This window comes from Coregonus clupeaformis, chromosome 5 (assembly GCF_020615455.1).
Source record: "Coregonus clupeaformis isolate EN_2021a chromosome 5, ASM2061545v1, whole genome shotgun sequence".
Lineage (NCBI taxonomy): Eukaryota > Metazoa > Chordata > Actinopteri > Salmoniformes > Salmonidae > Coregonus > Coregonus clupeaformis.
The window spans coordinates 322664-343704 of record NC_059196.1 but is presented as its reverse complement, the minus strand read 5'-3'; the positions used below and the strand labels follow the sequence as shown (position 1 = coordinate 343704).

At 45.0% G+C, this 21041-nt stretch overlaps 1 protein-coding gene across 1 annotated transcript; it reads left to right on the top strand.

The window, feature by feature from the left end:
* The first annotated feature begins 232 nt into the window (after window positions 1–232).
* LOC121557991 (A-kinase anchor protein 1, mitochondrial) lies at window positions 233–19409 on the top strand. The gene is made up of 11 exons (XM_041871443.2): window positions 233–393; window positions 6074–7845; window positions 10760–10881; window positions 11049–11175; window positions 11293–11420; window positions 15799–15976; window positions 16073–16223; window positions 16608–16675; window positions 16864–16937; window positions 17061–17126; window positions 18978–19409. Exons 2-11 carry the CDS (start codon window positions 6099–6101, stop codon window positions 19038–19040), a joined length of 2724 nt encoding a protein of 907 aa, XP_041727377.2. The 5' UTR covers window positions 233–393; window positions 6074–6098; the 3' UTR covers window positions 19041–19409.
* Window positions 19410–21041: the final 1632 nt, after the last annotated feature.

The window sequence follows — 21041 nt, the reverse complement described above, 5'->3', positions numbered from 1 at the left end:
ATATACCATGATTTTTCCGGTCCGGCCCACTCGGGAATAGATTTTCCTCCATGTGGCCCCTGAGCTAAAATGAGTTTGACACCCCTGATTTAGTTAAAGAACTACTCAGAGACAATAGTGTCCTTAGTTACAATAAAATGTTACTGCATCTGCATGACCCCGCGAGACTACCGCCTCCATTGTCGTCTCCCTTCTGCACCATTATCGCGAGGTTTGATCAGCTGTTAGGTCTGTTTTTAGAGTCTAGTACTTGGATGGTCAACACGTGGGGAGGATACAGAAAGACAGACACAGCGTAGGGGAACACGTTGGGATTGAGTCGGGCCCGGAATACGTAACATTATATCACGATAATTTAAGTCACCGTGGCGGCGCGGAGGACGCTTAAATACTGTAAGTATTATCCAGAGGTGCTAGTGTAAAATTGACAACCAGAGACCCACATAAGTATGTAGCCTGGCTAGCCACATCATTGTAACAATCTCAGGTTGTTTCGCCAGTTGGCTATAATGATGCACTACAAAGTGTTTCATTCCAATAAATGGAACAGTCGTTTCATTAAAGTGGTTACAAATGTATCGTCATTCTTGAAATGTGCAGCGGCTACAGCCCTTGTCATTGAGTGCATGTTTCACGCAGACATCGAACTATGTAGTTTATTCGGCGTCCTAAGATGACAATGGACTCAACATATAAATCACAATTTTGTGTCCATGAGTTTGCTTGGACGGATCATGTTAATTGCTAGCAAACAAGGTGGCTATCCACGATGTCCAGCTAGCAAACTAACGTGAAGGTTTCGAGGCCCACGCTGCAGAGTTAGCCTAGCATTGCCAGGCTAGTCTACATGACGACCACAATATCATAATGCACGATATGCGACGTTTGGTCACGAGTTACTGTCTCGACTCTGCCAGGACTCAATTTAAACGTTATTGCCGCTACATTGTAGCGAAACAATTTGTCGCGTGCATCTCAGCAACATTGTGAATGAAGTGTCAGTCATAGTTCAGACTCAACGAAGATGGCTAACCGTAGCCGAATGGAGGCTTAAATAAATTAGGCACGTAAATGCACCGTTTCGCCAAGATCTCGAATATATAGTGTTTGGTTAAAGTATTGTCATTTTGTGATTTTAAATCGTGGTCCATGGGCCTTTCACGGTTTAATGAGTGTTTGTTACAATAGTGTTGGGCTAACTTGATACATTGTAAATCATCATGCGCTGCGGCCTACCATGCTTTTATTACTCAGTGTAGGTCATAGCTAGCAAGTTACCTAGCCCAAACACTCTGCCCTTATGCAGCTATTGCACAAACACTGGTAGCCTCGATACTTTGCCAGGGAGCCTACATTTAACCGCATAATGTGTCAGTCTCTGCTCTGGAATTACAATTATTAGCTAAAGCCTATGGTATAGGTTATCAAGTAGCGGTGCACAGGCTATTTCTGAAGCCCCATAGCAACGTCGAGGCAAATGTAGCCTGCTCAATCAACCATAAAATATTCCCTGAAACGTTAATTCAGAGGCACTGTTTTATAGGACACAGTCGGTGTGCAATGAATCTGTTATGTAAATATTCGCCATCACATTAACATGATTATTATAGAGCCTACAATAAAATATTATTGGTCCCGCATTTGTGTGAACTGCTATGGGATTACTTCTCCTCGTAGGATAGTTTACAATTGAGGACTAGAAGGCTCTCGACTGGGGGAGAAGCGTTATTATCGTAGGTGTGTTTTACAAGGTTGCCTCGTATTCCCAATGCAGCATTGCTGTGTAATAAACTGCTCGTGGTCAGCTCATTGTATGGTTTGTAACATGTAAAGCAAATGCCGAGTGACCCTCCCCTTATCTACCTCCAAGGTCGTACAGCAGCGCAGCTTGATTCTTTCGAGTCTCCAGTCAGTAGGCAGGCGGTGGAGTGGAACACGCACAGAGAAAGAGACTAACTCATTTTATTAGGCCGCTGGAGTAACTTTGTGTAGTGGGCGTTATTCTAACCTTGTCAAAGGTGAACGTCAGAACAACTCATGACACTAGGGATTTTATTTTCTGAAGCACTCTAGCGACTTTTTCTTTTGAAAAACAATATCCCAAGTATACATACAGTAATATACACACGTAATGGTACCCCAACATATGTTTTGAGCAAAATCGTTTTTTAGTTTTTTACACAAGTGCCAACTTCAAGAGTTGGCCATTCAAGGAGTTGGTCTGATGGGTGCACTCTGATGTCATCCGCATCCCCCTTGCTTGCGGGAACAATAGAGGATCCACCCTGTCTTGTGCCATGTCATGAGGGTACCTGGACTACCTGTTGAGATGTGCTTTTGGTTAAGTAAATCGGGTGATAAATTAGGTAAAAAGGAGCTTGGAGTGCGTCTTTAACAAACAAGGCTAGCAAGGTGTCATGGACCTTCACATAGGGTCTGTCACTTGAAACGCTTGTGAAACTAGTCTGCATAACTAGAGGAATCTATGATGAACCAGCCTTGAGGTCCAGCATATAAAGTGATACTAGTTCCAGCATGTTGCTTAATCAGACATGGTATGATTTTATAGTGTGGTGTGTGTATTGTACTAAAGCTTTACTCCGCAAGATGCCCCTATTTGGCCTCATGCAAAACTGGTTAGACATAGCCCTGATCAGTTTGCTGTTTCATTCACATTAGATATATTCCACCATGTTGGTGGTTAGTATTGGAGAAATAATATAATGTTTATTTATCAGTCAATTTTAAGTTAAATGGTGCTGATTACATTGCCTTCATCCTGAATAGCCAATCAGTGAATCTCATTATAAATCCAGACATTGTTTTGACAAGGCTGGAACAGGGAAACTGGTGTGGGGCTAGGCTCAAATGCACAACTGCTAGGGCTAGGTTTCCTCTGCTCTGCATTATCAATCTGATGGTTGCGCAAATTATTAACTCTGGTGCTGTGATGATGAACAGTGTTGCAACTTGCAATCTATTCAGTTAAATAGCATTCTTCAGCACAGTATTCTCAAAATGTATCTTAAAATCATATAACGCCACTGTTCTTTAATTTCTATTGCATTAGACCTTCAATCCAATGTCTTCCATCCAACAACATTTGATCAGAAAATCCTATACATATCAATGTGAAACTCCAAAAGCTTTCTGCTTTTCTATCCAGTTTTATTGAGTGTGCTGTGCAGGCCACATATGACGGTGACATGTTTGTTTGTGTCTACCCTGGGGGTGGATGTTGCGGTTAGCTGGTTTATATAGGGACGCTTAAGAAGCCACAACTGGCCAGATGGGGCCATAGTGATGGTGGGCTTCTCTGGGATGGGGAGGGGGTGGTCCTGCCAGTCTTACCCTGTGTGACTAATGCTATCTGATTGACCCCTATCTAATCCCTGCCCTTCAACCATGAAGTCCCAGTGACTCCCTCCACATCACTGCCTTACTATATCCCGCCTGCAGGAATCCCACCATTGGAATTCCGGAAAGCCCCTCATGTCCAAAAATGATGGAGCAAATTGTTGTTTTAGTGGCTGGCTTTGTCGCCTGTCTGCTAGTTTAGATTTTGTATGATGTTTTTAGAATGCATACATTTGTTACAAAGGTGAAAGAGGACTGATGATGGCACTGTGTATTTCAGCCTACACAATAGTTTTAGTTAGCCAAAGAAAGCATACTACAATAACGTTTGGATATATGGTAATGATATAAGATAAGGCTACACAATAATTTATATAATTTGCTTATGGAGACTATTGAAATGGACAGCAAGGGATGTATAATTTACTAACCAGGACCATGCACCTTGCCATTCACTGTGGAACATGCCACTAAGGCTCTGTTTTGATAGGGAATCTACTGGGTCATGACGAATAGGGAGAACAGGTTTTGAAATGTGGAGTTACTAAGGCTGTGTTGACACAGGCAGCACATAAATGTTGTACCACTATTTGGACTTTTGACTGATCAGATCAGAAAAATATCTGATGTGATTGGTCAAAATACCAATTAGTGGGAAAATGATCAGAAATGGGCTGCCTGTGTAAACGTGGCATTGGTGAACTTGTCTAATAAGAAACCTTCGTTTTTGATCTCTGCCCTACTGAAAATGACCCGATCTTGGTTTCTCTGGAGGCATTTGAAGCCTACCAGTTTTTTCCCTGCACATCAACACCTTTACCTGGGTCAGTGTTAGGGCAGCCCACAATTCACCTCACCTAATCCCATGTCATTCATCTCCGAGCCTCTTAGAGGTGCATAAACTCTGTAAAACAAGATGCTCATTGAGGTTCTCACGCCTTCCGTATTGTCAGGTGAGGTGTGTGGAAGTTTCTAGGAAGTTATTAGTGTGTTGCTTCTGCTGCCCTCTGCTGTGTGCTGTTGTCCCTTGAAAAGGTGAAATACATAATGGACGCATACAAATGGCACTGGATGGCCCTCATTTTCTATCAGTTGTCTAAGAAAATGGCTAATTGCAATGGGGCAAGTTTCTGCTCATTGGAAAGTCCAGTCCGCCTCAGTTGTGGGGTATGAAGGAACTGAACTATGGTTAAAACCCCTCCTCACACACAGCCTCTCTGTGAATGTGACCTATCGTGGCCCCTGGCTGTCTACCTGTACAGTGCAGATGGACTGTTCTGCACGTTCCAGGCCATAGAGTTCAAAGTCCAGTTTCACAGTGACCCAGACCTGGCTGCTGTGTATGTGCCTGCTGTGTTTGTGTGTATTCGTGCTTGCTAAGGGACAGTGGAGGCCCAGCTGTCACACACCCTAGTAGGCTGGGAGAAAGAAGGGAGGGAGGCGAGGGAGTCACCCCTGTGATGCGTTCCTTCCTTCTACAGTCTGGGTCTGTTAAGGAAAGGCATGCACAGACTTCCTTTTTTAACATCGAGTGCTTCGACCAATCAGCAGCGGAGGAGCTGGGCATGCCCAGTAGGTACTGGGAGGTTTAACATTAGCCCTGATGGTGGCACAGCTTCTCCTCCTGCTAGAAGACTAGATATTTGTGTTGCAGCTTGGTTTAGCTCAGAAGTAGAAACAAATATTACTTATAAGCCACAGGAGTGGGAATTTCTCTGTTTGAACGTTTTTCAACGAGGCAATAGAAAACCGTGGTGTGACCGATGTCCGGTATCAAGCTTTTACAAGCATGTGTATGTTCATTCATGTCAAAACAAGAGCATCTTACGTTCAGGAGCTGTTGTCAAAAGTGCTGTGTCTTCAGTGTCGTATGCCTTGATTAGTCCTGTGTAGCTCAGTTGGTAGAGCATGGCGCTTGCAATGCCAGGGTTGTGGGTTCGATTCCCACGGGGGAACAGTATGAGAAAAATTTTTTATGCACTCACTAACTGTAAGTCGCTCTGGATAAGAGTGTCTGCTAAATGACTAAAATGTAAATGTGTGCATCCCAAAGCATTGTGCAGCTCATCAAGTGTATGTGTGGCATGAGATAGAGATGGCTTGTGGTAAATTTGCATGAATGAATTTACTACTTTACTATAAGTCATTTGTTAGTGTAGGCCTTTTCACAGGAGTAACGCCTTATCAGGTTTAATTTATGTGGTTTCTTTGAAGCTCTGCTCGCACCTGTCAACTGTCATGATGGTTTCTAAAGCATTTATTTCCTTAAAGCCTTTTTGGCAAGTATTTTTGGCTACCATAGGACAGTTTCCTTATGATCATCCCATTTTGTTCTCCCAGTGTCATGCGTATTGTCAGAGCTGTGTGAACAGGGCTGATCCATTTGGAATGTATTTGTCACTCACACACCCTTCTAGTTGCTATGGGTGTGATTACACATGTACACACTACAGCACCATAGAATACCTGCTATAGTCTTTACACTATCATAATACCCAGAGGTATTATGCACCTCGCAGGCCTATTTTGTGGGATAAGTGTCAAACGAGACCCTTAGGCTATTCAAAATGTTAGCAAGTTTGTCTTAACTTAATATCCTATTTGACAATATAGTCCTGAACTCCAAATGAGTGAAACTGAAAGACGCACATATCTCCCTCCAATAAGCTAACCTCTGCCTTTCTCTCTCTCGCTCTCTCGCTCTCCACACATACAGGTGTAGCTGCTAGGGTCCTGAGGAGATGCCACTGAGGTTCCGGTCTATTGTCCCGTACACGCTGCCTGGAGTGCTGGCGCTTATAGGCTGGTGGTGGTACATCTCACGCAAGAAAGAGCGAATCACCAACCACGACACCGAAGAGGGGGCAGCGGCCATGGGCCTGCTGACGTCCCCCAGTGAGGGCAGCAACGGCCTGGTAGAGAAAGGGACAGTGTCCCCCTGCGGTACATCCACTACCCCAACAACCAGCAACAGCTGCAGAGAGAGAACAGCCAGCAGCAGAGTCCGACCACCCAAGGACAAAGAGCAACGGTCAACAGAACAGGAGGTAGTAGCACAGATTCACATCTCAGGCACTAAGGCCCAGGCAGTAGAGGTACAGAGTACATCCTGTTCACCCACAGAGAGGCTAGATGCTTCCCACCACCCAGACAGAGCCAACGCAGTCACAGACACTGGTGTAGAAAGCTGCCAACAGACACCCAGGAGCAGTTCTTCTCCCGCAGCCTCGCCTTTACCAACACAGACCAGGGAGGAGAGCTCAGCTCCCCAGGGAGATCACAGGGCCACTGGGCAGAGCCCGCCAGCCGCAATTGCCTTGATTACAGAGCCGGTGAAATCAACGGTTACCGAGCAGGTCCCTGCTCCAGTGAAGGAGGCCATCGCCACAGCATCAGAAGCACTTGTACTCTCCCAGACGGCCCACGCCACAACTAGTTCCTCCACAGCAGCAGACCTGATGAATGCAGAGAGGCCCGAGCCAGAGGGAGAGGTGGCAGCAGCACATGAGGCAGCAGTGGCCTTCACGCAGAACCTGCAAGTGGAGCTGGTGGCTAAAGATGCCCTCCCGGTCCCCTCCAGTAGTACCAAAGATGAGCTGCCCTCCTCGCCTGTCGTCCCAGCTGAGATGCCGGCCCAGGCCCTGAAAGTAGTCACACATGAGCCCATCTTCCCAGAGACCCCCACATCATCGCAGGGCTCCTACCATGCTGTCATGACCAGTACTCCGGCCTCCCCAGCCCAAGGCCCCCAGCAGGAGAACGGGGCCCCCGGCAGCACTGAGGAGCTGGAATACCTTGCAGCAGGTCTGATCACTGAGGTCATCTGGGCAGCCACCCAGGAGGTCCTCAGTGTTACCTCCTGTCCAGAGACCCGGTTTGGCCAATCCACCGCCGAGCCCAGCTGCAGAAGCACCCCACTGGCCAATGGGAGGCCATGCTCTGAGCAAGAGCCACTCACAAGGAACATGGAGGAAGGGCCTTCCCCAATAAGCCACGCTGAGACAGAGTGGAGGGAGCAGCAGAAAGAAGGGATGCCCAACGGTTGCCCGCCCGCCCCGGCGTGGGAGCCAATGGGGACAGAGAACGCACTGTGTAACCCCTGGGCAGCAGCAGCATCCTTGCAGGAGGGGAGGCAAGAGGCCAGCGGCGTGCCTAGCAACCTGGACAAACTGAAGGGAGACGAGGGGGTGATGGTGGCAGAGGACTCAGCCTGCAGTACGTGCCACTCTGAGGATGGGGTCAGCAGTGAGGACCAGCAGAGCAGGGAGAGCCGGGAGGATCTGATCCAGGTGTCAGGGATGTCTGAGGGGGAGGGTGGACTGGGTGGTCTGCCCCAGGCCCCAGAAGAGGTAGTGACCGAGGCAGAGGTGATGGCAGCCCTACCAGGCCACGTGCTGGGGACTGTTGGCGAAGTGAAGAGGCTCAACGCCATGGGCCTGAGGAACGGTTCTCATGGGATGAGTGAGACTGAGACCGATCAGTCTGGAGGTAGGACTACAGACCACACCCTGTAGTGGAGTCAGGCTCATAGCACACCCCAGCACTGATTTACACATGGCTCCCCTCAGCTGCTCAAATTCCCAAACAGAACACACTTACGCTCGTGGACACTTTTCTGTCGTAGAGTCTCACTTCCCTACGTGGCACTGAGGCCTTTTGTTTTTCATTATTTTAAGTTTTTCCAGACAGATGGGCAAACTGAGGGAAGAACAAGAGAGCCTTCTGTGTCAGCACAGAGAGACCTTTGTTAAACATTAGATTACGTCTAACAACATTAAAAAGCTGAGGGAAATGTTGCACAAACTAAGTGTTAATCATTTGGAAAGTCACCGGCTTTGATCTTAGATCTGGTAAAATAACTCTATTCAGAAGTAGGCAAGAGTGTGTGAATTGGGGGAAGGGAATTTAACACACTGCTTTCCAATTCCAACTATTGTGGCAAAAAGTAGCTGTAAGAGTAAATTACTTTAGTGGGATAAAACTAAGGAATGCTTGCAGAATCATATTGGGCTGTTCTGTTGCCACCAGCAAAGAAAAGCATACAGTTGAGCATATCTCCTCATTTGAAAATAATTTAATGTAATATATATATATACATACATACATACATACATACATACATACATACATACATACATACATACAGTGGGGAGAACAAGTATTTGATACACTGCCGATTTTGCAGGTTTTCCTACTTACAAAGCATGTAGAGGTCTGTAATTTTTATCATAGGTACACTTCAACTGTGAGAGACGGAATCTAAAACAAAAATCCAGAAAATCACATTGTATGATTTTTAAGTAATTAATTTGCATTTTATTGCATGACATAAGTATTTGATCACCTACCAACCAGTAAGAATTCCGGCTCTCACAGACCTGTTAGTTTTTTTTAAGAAGCCCTCCTGTTCTCCACTCATTACCTGTATTAACTGCACCTGTTTGAACTCGTTACCTGTATAAAAGACACCTGTCCACACACTCAATCAAACAGACTCCAACCTCTCCACAATGGCCAAGACCAGAGAGCTGTGTAAGGACATCAGGGATAAAATTGTAGACCTGCACAAGGCTGGGATGGGCTACAGGACAATAGGCAAGCAGCGTGGTGAGAAGGCAACAACTGTTGGCGCAATTATTAGAAAATGGAAGAAGTTCAAGATGACGGTCAATCACCCTCGGTCTGGGGCTCCATGCAAGATCTCACCTCGTGGGGCATCAATGATCATGAGGAAGGTGAGGGATCAGCCCATAACTACATGGCAGGACCTGGTCAATGACCTGAAGAGAGCTGGGACCACAGTCTCAAAGAAAACCATTAGTAACACACTACGCCGTCATGGATTAAAATCCTGCAGCGCACGCAAGGTCCCCCTGCTCAAGCCAGCGCATGTCCAGGCCCGTCTGAAGTTTGCCAATGACCATCTGGATGATCCAGAGGAGGAATGGGAGAAGGTCATGTGGTCTGATGAGACAAAAATAGAGCTTTTTGGTCTAAATACCACTCGCCGTGTTTGGAGGAAGAAGATGGATGAGTACAACCCCAAGAACACCATCCCAACCGTGAAGCATGGAGGTGGAAACATCATTCTTTGGGGATGCTTTTCTGCAAAGGGGACAGGACGACTGCACCGTATTGAGGGGAGGATGGATGGGGCCATGTATCGCGAGATCTTGGCCAACAACCTCCTTCCCTCAGTAAGAGCATTGAAGATGGGTCGTGGCTGGGTCTTCCAGCATGACAACGACCCGAAACACACAGCCAGGGCAACTAAGGAGTGGCTCCGTAAGAAGCATCTCAAGGTCCTGGAGTGGCCTAGCCAGTCTCCAGACCTGAACCCAATAGAAAATCTTTGGAGGGGAGCTGAAAGTCCGTATTGCCCAGCGACAGCCCCGAAACCCTGAAGGATCTGGAGAAGGTCTGTATGGAGGAGTGGGCCAAAATCCCTGCTGCAGTGTGTGCAAACCTGGTCAAGACCTACAGGAAACATATGATCTCTGTAATTGCAAACAAAGGTTTCTGTACCAAATATTAAGTTCAGCTTTTCTGATGTATCAAATACTTATGTCATGCAATAAAATGCAAATTAATTACTTAAAAATCATACAATGTGATTTTCTGGATTTTTGTTTTAGATTCCATTTCTCACAGTTGAAGTGTACCTATGATAACAATTACAGACCTCTACATGCTTTGTAAGTAGGAAAATCTGCAAAATCGGCAGTGTATCAAATACTTGTTCTTCCCACTGTATATATAAAATACAGAACAGTATGGTGGCTAGTTACCCTTCATAGTGTAGGATGAAGTTAGTGCTTAGATACTCTTCTACTAGATACCACCCTGAGGCTATAGGGACTCTAACTGTGTTTGGGGAGCCGTACCTTTTGTTTAGGGGGCAAGTTGTGATGTCACAAACGGGAAGAATCACACCTAAAGCTGGGTGTTCCTGAAAAGGTTAGAGGTCACATTCACACAGAAGGTGAAGAATCACAACAGTCCAGTGTCATTGTTTTTGGTCTGTCAGAGCAGCACTGTGATCAGATATGCCTGGTAAGAGCCATGGTGGTGTGTGCACGTGTGGGTGGACTTTGGATTAATGTCAGTTAGTGGTCTTATTCCCTGTGTGTGTGTGTGATTGGGTAACAGCTCTTTGACGTATGTGTGTGGAGGGTTGAAGTGGGTGATCTGTTGAATGTCTTAAACTTTTGAGTTGTGTGTGTGTGTGTGTGTGTAAATGTGCACCCGTGTATCAGTTTCTTAATTTTATTTGGTATTTTATAGGATCCTCTGGACCTTTTATTTATCCAGGTGTGTGTTTATGTGAGAGACACCTGTTTTGTTTTGGTGTGTAATTGTGAGGTGAGTAAAATACCTGTCTGACTCAGAACTGTGTGTCCAGGCTCGGATGTGAACAGTATGGACTCGGTGGACAGCGGCTGCACCATGGGGGCTAGGGACAGTGGCAGCCCTGCCATGGGTATGGGCTCTGAACTCATCGTTTGGGAGATTGAGGTACCAAAGGTGAGCCTGCTCCATCCCAACACACACCACAGGGACTTGACTTATTGACTAGTATTCAGAGGAAATCCCATAGCTCCTTAGAAATGAGTCTCTTATCACATTCATTCTAACCCAATATCTCCTTTTAATGTGTTCTTCCGTCTCTGTTCTCTCCCTCTCTCTCTCAGCATCTGGTGGGTCGGTTAATTGGGAAACAGGGGCGATACGTGAGCTTCCTGAAGCAAAGCTCTGGTGCGAAAATCTACATCTCCACCCTGCCTTACACTCAAGAGTTCCAGATCTGCCACATAGAGGGTGAGTGGGGTAGTCCTCTACCGTCAGAAGGAGCATATGAGTCACTTGACTGTAGATAGTATACTGGTAGTATAATTCTAGTGTTTTAATTTGTGTGTGTGTGTGTGTCCCTACTAGGTTCCCAGCAGCAGGTGGACAAAGCGTTGTCCCTGATTGGGAAGAAGTTTAAGGATTTGGACCTGACCAACCTGTATGCCCCCCCACCTCTGCCACTCACGCTGCCCTCGCTGCCCATGACCTCCTGGGTAAGGAAGCCTGGAGGGTCTCTCTCTGTCTCTCTCCATCTCTCAAATCTGTTCAAACATGTTTTATTTGCACGACAGTTAAGGTCCTGCTAATTGATTTCAAGACTTCAAGACCTGCTAATTGATTTCAAGACTGCCCTGATGGCTTCTCCTTTGAAAGTTAACTGAGGATAATAGCGGACGATATTGCCACTCCTATTTGCCATATTTTCAATTTAAGCCTACTAGAATGTGTGTGCCCCCAGGCTTGGAGGGAAGCAAAAGTCATTCCGCTACCTAAGAATAGTAAAGCCCCCTTTACTGGCTCAAATACCCAACCAATTAGCCTGTTACCAACCCTTAGTAAATAATTGGAAAAAATTGTGTTTGACCAGATACAATGCTATTTTACAGTAAACAAATTGACATCAAACTTTCAGCATGCTTCTAGAGAAAGACATTCAACAAGCACAGCACTTACACAAATGACTGATGATTGGCTGAGAGAAATCGATGATAAAAAGATTGTGGGGGCTGTTTTGTTAGACTTCAGTGCGGCTTTTGACATTATCGATCATAGTCTGCTGCTGGAAAAACGTAGGTGTTATGGCTTTACTCCACCTGCTATATTGTGGATACAGATTTACCTGTCTAACAGAACACAGAGGGTGTTCTTTAATGGAAGCCTCTCCAACATAATCCAGGTAGAATCAGGAATTCCCCAGGGCAGCTGTCTAGGCCCATTTACTTTTTTCAATCTTTACTAATGACCTGCCACTGGCTTTGAGTAAAGCCAGAGTGTCTATGTATGCGGATGACTCAACACTATACATGTCAGCTACTACAGCGACTGAAATGATTGCAACACTTAACAAAGAGCTGCAGTTAGTTTCAGAGTGGGTGGCAAGGAATAAGTTAGTCCTAAATATTTCTAAAACTAAAAGCATTGTATTTGGAACATATCATTCACTAAACTTCAAACCTCAATTAAATCTTGTTATAAATAATGTGGAGATTGAGCAAGTTGAGGTGACTAAACTGCTTGGAGTAACCCTGGATTGTAAACTGTCATGGTCAAAACCAGATTTGATGGGGAGAAGTCTGTCCATAATAAAGCGCTGCTCTGCCTTCTTAACAGCACTATCAACAAGGCAGGGCCGGCCTATAGGCTCTAGTTTCATCGCACCTGGACTACTGTTCAGTCGTGTGGTCAGGTGCCACAAAGAGGGACTTAGGAAAATTGCAATTGGCTCAAAACAGGGCAGCACGTAGCAAACATGAATAATATGCATGTCAATCTCTCCTGGCTCAAAGTGGAGGAGAGATTGACTTAATCACTACTTCTATTTGTGAGAGGTATTGACATGTTGAAAGCACCGAGCTGACACCCATGCATACCCCACAAGACATGCCACCAGATGTCTCTTCACAGTCCCCAAGTCCAGAACAGACTATGGGAGGCACACAGTACTACATAGAGCAGGGGTGTCAAACTCATTTTAGCTCAGGGGCCACATGGAGGAAAATCTATTCCCAAGTGGGCCGGACCGGAAAAATCATGGTATATATATAACTTAAAAACAACAACTTCAGATTATTTTCTTTGTTTTAATACGATCAACATACAACATAAAGCTGGAGCCTGAGGACAGTGTGTCCAAAATAGTACAAGCACAACATCACTATTAATCATAAAACACGTCAAGTTTATTTGAAAATTCTAAAGAAAAAGAATACACAAACACACAATGCCTCAGTGATTAACAGAACTGTTTCACAGATCACAGAACTATATCAGGGTGTCATTTCTCGGGCAGAAATGTAGATAAAAATAATGAAATCCTGTTCCCCAAACTAGTGCAAGAACCACAGAGTCAAGAATAGGTTAAATATACAAATAAAATAAAATCAATTAAAAACAATAGCACATCAACATAAAAACATATAAACATAAAGCTGGAGCCTGAGGACAGTGTCCAAAAGCACAACATCACTATTAATCATAAAACACGTCAAGTTTATTTGAAAATACTAAAGAAAAAGAACACACAAACACACAATGCCTCAGTGATTAACAGAACTGTTTCACAGATCACAGAACTATATCAGGGTGTCATTTCTCAGGCAGAAATGTAGATAAAAATAATGAAATCCTGTTCCCCAAACAAGTGCAAGAACCACAGAGTCAAGAATAGGTTAAATATACAAATAAAATAATCAATTAAAAACAATAGCACATCAACATAAAAACATAAACATAAATCTGAAAGCGTTGCTCAAACTCCCGTAACAGTCCCGTTATTTTATCTTTGAACCGCTTCATGTCTGCCACATGTTGGGTCGCGCACACATTTTTCAGACAGGGGAAGTGAGCTGCATCACCACCGGCAAGTTGCGTCTCCCACAATGACAGCTTCAACTTGAAAGAACGTATGCTGTCATAATACTGCGTGACAACTTTGTTGCGCCCTTGCAGCTGTTTGTTCAAGTTATTCAGGTGCTCTGTAACATCCACCATAAATGCAAGGTCCTGCATCCATTCTGCGGAATGAAATTCTAACACTGGTTTGCCCTTTTCTTCCATGAACTGTTCAATTTCTTCTCGTAAATCAAAGAAACGCCTCAGCACAGCACCTCGGCTTAACCATCTTACCTCAGTGTGGTATGGCAGGCCATAGATGTGGTCTTTCTCTCTGAGAAGGCTGTCAAACTGACGGTGATTCAGGCTTCTGGATCGGATGAAATTAACAGTTTGGATTACCACCTTCATGACGTTATCCATCTTTAATGACTTGCAACACACAGCCTCCTGGTACAAAATACAGTGAAAAGTCAAAAAATCACGTCCTCCATTTGCAGATTGCACTTTCTCTCTGAACTTTGTCACAACGCCTGCTTTTTTCCCGATCATTGAGGGCGCACCATCTGTAGCCAGGCTGACAGCGCGGGACCAGTCCACTCCGACCCTGTCCAGCGCGCCCGACGAGTGCGGTAAAAATATCAGCTGCTGTCGTTGTATCTGTCATCGGCACCAACTCCACGAACTCCTCGGTGACGGTCAATGTGTCATCAACTCCGCGGATGAAAATGGCCAGTTGTGCAACATCTGTAATGTCCGTGCTTTCATCAATTGCAACCGAAAACGCAATAAATGACTTTACTTTTTGCTTCAACTGGCTGTCCAAATCCACTGAAAGATCGGAAATCCTGTCTGCAACTGTGTTTCTTGTCAGGCTGATATTTGCAAAAGCCTGCCGCTTTTCAGGGCACACAATCTCCGCTGCCTTCATCATGCATGTTTTTACAAATTCACCCTCACTAAATGGTTTTGAAGCCACTGCGATTTCATTAGCAATGAGGTAGCTAGCTTTCACAGCAGCGTCACTGATGTCTCGGCTGTGAGTAAACACAGACTGCTGTTTCTTCAGACCCGCCAACAGTTCATTCACCTTCTCTCATCTCCGCTGTCCTTGAAAGTTGTCATATTTGTCGGCATGAAGACTCACATAGTGGCGACGAAGGTTATATTCTTTCAGCACTGCAACATGCTCTGAACACACCAAACATACAGCTTTCCCATTCAATTCCGTGAATAAATAGGATGACCATTTTTCTTGGAACACTCTGCACTCTGCGTCCACTTTTTCTCTTTTTTGACAGAGACATATTGGGGCAATGAGGGTGCCAAAGCACATAATGTTAAAAGTAGAAGCCGTAATAAATATCGCGGGCAAAACAAAGTAGCTCATTGGCTGCACGTGCTTGACCTACTTGCTCTGCCCCGGTATAAACAGTTTGCTTGCTTAACACAATTGCTATTGCGCCATCCAGTGGACGCAATTGGAACAGCAGTTTATTTTATTGAAAAATTGCAGCGCATTCTTATACTTTACAAAATATATATATATAATAATAATAAAAAAATATATATATTTTTTTTTTTCACAATCATCTCGCGGGCCGGATTAAACCCGTTTGCGGGCCTGATCCGGCCCGCGGGCCGTACGTTTGACACCCCTGACATAGAGCCATGACTACATGGAACTCTATTCCACAATCAGGTAACTGATGCAAGCAGTAGAATCAGATTAAAAAAAAAAGATAAAAATACACCTTATGGAACAGCGGGGACTGTGAAGCAACACAAACATAGGCACAGACACACGCATACACACACATGATAACGTACGCTCTATACACGCGTACACATGGATTTTGTGTGGTAGTGGAGTAAGGGCCTGAGGGCACACACTTATTAGTGTGCTGTGAAATCTGTTATGAATGTATTGTAATGTTTTTTTTAAAATGTATAACTCCCTTAATTTTGCTGGACCCCAGGAAGAGTAGCTGCAATGGGGATCTATAATAAATACAAACTTAACTCGGTTTCCTCTCTCAGCTCCTGCTCCCCAGCGGTGTGACTGTGGAGGTGATCGTAGTGAACGTTGTGTCAGCGGGTCACCTCTTCGTTCAGCAGCACACACACCCTACGTACCACGCCCTACGCAGCCTGGACCAGCAGATGTTCCTGTGCTACTCCCAGCCAGGGACACCCACCCTGCCCTCGCCTGCTGAGGGTAAGAGACCCCCAAGGAGGGACGTGTGTGTCTGGATGTTTTTGAACCAGGTGTGTGTGTGATCCAGACTCGATGCTCTCCCTCTCTCTGTCTCAGTGGGGGTGATCTGTGCGGCGCCGGCGGTAGAGGGAGCCTGGTGGAGAGCCCAAGTCATCTCCTTCTACAAAGAGACCAACGAGGTTGAGATCCGATATGTGGACTATGGTGGCTATGACCGAGTGAAGATCGACACACTACGGCAAATAAGGTTGGCCCCCCTCAGACACAAATGACTCTGGAGGCTGAAAAAAGCATGGATAGTTGATGCACGTTTTCAGGGTTGTGGGCAAATTTTTTCCAACTCAGGTCTATTCAGAAAAAGTTGTCAAAACTGAAATTCAGAAGAACTGGAATCTTTACATACTTTCAAAGCTGTTTTCATAAAATGTTCCTTCATTTCTTTCCTAAATTGAATTGAGTTTAGATAAAATAGACCCCAGTACTCCTATGTATTCGTTCAACCCTTTTTGTTTGAAAATTGTGACCCCCTCTGGTCAAAAATAGTTGTATCATATATAATGTTATGTAAGAAGGTATGGTGGGTCTTTCTACAAACTGACTGACTGTTCTTATGTAAAACCCTTATTTTCAGGTCGGACTTTGTAACATTACCGTTCCAAGGTGCAGAAGTATTACTGGACAACATCGCCCCTCTTCCAGGTAATGTCATTTAATTTAGCTATTTGACATGGTATCACTTTACAATTGCGATAGATGTCTTATTCTCAAGGATGATTTCCAAAATCAAGAAACAAATCCAATTGAATGTAAAACTGTTCCGAAGTCATCCTGCCTGTGGAAGGTTGTCAAATCTGCGTTAACACATCTATAAATACATCCATCCACAGGAGAAAACAGCTTTTCAACCGAGGCCACCTCTGCACTGGAGGAGATGACGAGAGGGGTAGCACTGCTTGCACAGGTAAACAAAAATACAACATCCAGATAGCTGGAAGGCACTGTACTGGAAGGCACTGCGCTCTACAGTAATGCACGCTTCACAGAAGGTAATTTGTTGCTAACCTGGCTGTTTCCTCTCTTCCAGGTCACAAACTACGACAACAACACTGGTCTCCCATTGGTCCAGATGTGGAACATGGTTGGAGAAGAGGTACGTTCAAATTGATCATGGGATTTGGCATGAAAATGTTTGAAATACTACAATGTAATTGTAAAAATGTCAATTTGGTAAAGTGGATAGTCTTTCATTGTGGTGTATGGTTCATATACAGTGGGGGGAAAAAGTATTTAGTCAGCCACCAATTGTGCAAGTTCTCCCACTTAAAAAGATGAGAGGCCTGTAATTTTCATCATAGGTACACGTCAACTATGACAGACAAATTGAGGGAAAAAAAATCCAGAAAATCACATTGTAGGATTTTTAATGAATTTATTTGCAAATTATGGTGGAAAATAAGTATTTGGTCACCTACAAACAAGCAAGATTTCTGGCTCTCACAGACCTGTAACTTTTTCTTTAAGAGGCTCCTCTGTCCTCCACTCGTTACCTGTATTAATGGCACCTGTTTGAACTTGTTATCAGTATAAAAGACACCTGTCCACAACCTCAAACAGTCACACTCCAAACTCCACTATGGCCAAGACCAAAGAGCTGTCAATGGACACCAGAAACAAAATTGTAGACCTGCACCAGGCTGGGAAGACTGAATCTGCAATAGGTAAGCAGCTTGGTTTGAAGAAATCAACTGTGGGAGCAATTATTAGGAAATGGAAGACATACAAGACCACTGATAATCTCCCTCGATCTGGGGCTCCACGCAAGATCTCACCCCGTGGGGTCAAAATGATCACAAGAACGGTGAGCAAAAATCCCAGAACCACACGGGGGGACCTAGTGAATGACCTGCAGAGAGCTGGGACCAAAGTAACAAAGCCTACCGTCAGTAACACACTACGCCGCGTAGGGACTCAAATCCTGCAGTGCCAGACGTGTCCCCCTGCTTAAGCCAGTACATGTCCAGGCCCGTCTGAAGTTTGCTAGAGTGCATTTGGATGATCCAGAAGAGGATTGGGAGAATGTCATATGGTCAGATGAAACCAAAATATAACTTTTTGGTAAAAACTCAACTCGTTGTGTTTGGAGGACAAAAAATGCTGAGTTGCATCCAAAGAACACCATACCTACTGTGAAGCATGGGGGTGGAAACATCATGCTTTGGGGCTGTTTTTCTGCAAAGGGACCAGGACGACTGATCCGTGTAAAGGAAAGAATGAATGGGGCCATGTATCGTGAGATTTTGAGTGAAAACCTCCTTCCATCAGCAAGGGCATTGAAGATGAAACGTGGCTGGGTCTTTCAGCATGACAATGATCCCAAACACACCGCCCGGGCAACGAAGGAGTGGCTTCGTAAGAAGCATTTCAAGGTCCTGGAGTGGCCTAGCCAGTCTCCAGATCTCAACCCCATAGAAAATATTTGGAGGGAGTTGAAAGTCTGTGTTGCCCAGCGACAGCCCCAAAACATCACTGCTCTAGAGGAGATCTGCATGGAGGAATGGGCCAAAATACCAGCAACAGTGTGTGAAAACCGTGTGAAGACTTACAGAAAAGGTTTGACCTGTGTCATTGCCAACAAAGGGTATATAACAAAGTATTGAGAAACTTTTGTTATTGACCAAATACTTATTTTCCACCATAATTTGCAAATAAAATCATAAAAAATCCTACAATATGATTTTCTGGAATTTATTTTCTCATTTTGTCTGTCATAGTTGACGTGTACCTATGATGAAAATTACAGGCCTCTCTCATCTTTTTAAGTGGGAGAACTTGCACAATTGGTGGCTGACTAAATACTTTTTTCCCCCCCACTGTAGCCCTAGACATTTCAGGTAAACATTCAGATGATGGCTGGCTAACTACACTGTCGGTATCAATGATGTTGTTTTACACTAATATGATGAATCTATCTTTCTCCATCTTGCTCTCTGCTTCCCTCCAGCTGGTATCAGTGAACCGCACACTGGCAGAGCGAGCATTGGGTACCTGGGTGGACAGCTTTTGAACCTTGCTGCCCCACCCCCACCCCTCAACCCCTTCTCAGCTCCACCACACCCCTCCTAGACCCCTTCTTCTCACCTAATCTCTGGAGTCTGACCCCACCAGCCCTCCAGAAACAATCCATAACACTTCAATGGAAGAACACAACCACTGGATTTGGGAATACTTTCTTTGTTTGATTTTGTTTGTTGGGTTTTTACACCACGTTTCAAAAAGGAAATTAAAAATGGTTGTATGCAGAAAAAAAAGAGAACGAAGTACTGCTTCAGAATAAAAGTATCCTCTCCTCTCCTCCCCCACACACCAAAATAACGTAAAGGGAAATAAAGTACTTGTACATTTTTAAAATAAATCTATATTGTAACTAAATAAAGGTCGATCCGATTTTTCGTCCTACCTGACGTTTCACTCCACAGCTTTGCCTGTTGATTCTCATCATGCTGTGGATGTATAACTCAACTCAATAGAAAACACTGTCTGTCAATGGAGAACTAACCTCACTGTCAGCTGTAACTACATATATACACTTGTATAGTGACATCAAAGGAATTGGTCTGTGAAGACTGGGCTAAATGTGAGGTTTCTAGATTATTGTACGTATTGCAATAGCCACAGTCTCCATTTAATGTGCTGGCTGGCTGTGTCTCGTCGTTCCGTCCCATCATGACAGCCGTGGACATACAGGCCTGGGGGGGCTAAGAATGGCGTCTGGATTCACGGTTGTGACTAACGCCCTCGTCTGTGGAGACAAAATAAATGTAGATCTCAGCTTTGTTGGTGCTCACCACAACTACAGTCAAGGAACCGGATGGGGTGGGGGTGAGTCCTGTCGCCGACCCCCTGACCTGTGTGACTGACTAGGAGAAGGCGCAGAACCGGGGTCCCAGGAGTTGTGTGAAGGCCTGCTCATCTGCCCTGGCCTCTCCAGTCCGTACAACACTGTGGCCTTATGGAGAAACCAAATGGGCTTCCTTTTCTGGGATCTCCAACTGATCTGCAAGCAGACCAGCCTGACCCCTCCTCTCTCCATCTGTGTGGCCCGGGGTGTCACCATGCAATCGCAGGTTGCCTTCACCGTCTATCCATCGTCCTGCCTGGCATCACAGCTGGTGCCCCCACCACTACATTTCAGATCCACTACTGTTATCTGGAGCTGTAGAGTCTGGGACATGGCATGGGGCTGGCTGTCTGGGACATGCAACGGAAGGGTAGGGGTGCACTAGCGCCACTCTTTTCCCTCCCCCTCGACTGACTCCAGGGGCCTCGTGTAACTCTTGGTGCAGCTGTCTAAAGACTTCAAAAGAGCAGACACCACCGTGCGGTAGTGTTGGTGTGTGGAAACACTACAACCACGGACAGTCCTCTGATACCTGGCCTGGAACTCTTACAGAACGGCTTTGAGTTAACGTAACTTAGCCCTGCTCAGTCGGGATATGCCCAGTGCTTATATAAAAAAAATCAGTCTGTCTTCTAATATGCATGTTAACCTGCCCAGGTCTGTGTCCCTCTTATGGTCTTCACTGTGTTTTCTCCTACATACTGATCCCATAACATTATTACACATTACATTTGTGTTGCAGTTTCCATACTTAAAGCAGTTTAATGGATCCAAAATGAAGTCTTGCGGACAACTCACTCACTCTGTTTGGTACCCAGAGGGTTGGAATGGGTTTTTAGGCCCTTTGCACGGTGGGAAATGAGGTCCTTGAAGGTACCGGTCCTTTTCACTCAGCAACGTATGAAAGTACAGTGCAGTACAGAGAAAGTGAGCCATGAGGAATTAGTCTCTCACACTGCAGATATTATTGTAATAGATACAGTGCATTCGAAAAGTATTCAGACTCTTTAACTTTTTCCACATTTTGTTACGTTACAGCCTTATTCTAAAATGGATTACATTTTTTACAGCTCCAAGACAGGATTGTGTCGAGGCACAGATCTGGGGAAGGGTACCAAAACATTTCTGCAGCATCGAAGGTCCCCAAGATCACAATGGCCTCCATCA

Excerpts from the sequence above, each read along its gene's own strand:
- LOC121557991 (XM_041871443.2), top strand. The coding sequence starts at position 6,099 with ATGCCACTGAGGTTCCGGTCTATTGTCCCGTACACGCTGCCTGGAGTG. Across the intron at positions 11,176-11,292 it reads CCAGATCTGCCACATAGAGG|GTTCCCAGCAGCAGGTGGAC; the intron begins GTGAGTGGGGTA and ends TGTCCCTACTAG. Across the intron at positions 16,224-16,607 it reads GACACACTACGGCAAATAAG|GTCGGACTTTGTAACATTAC; the intron begins GTTGGCCCCCCT and ends CCTTATTTTCAG.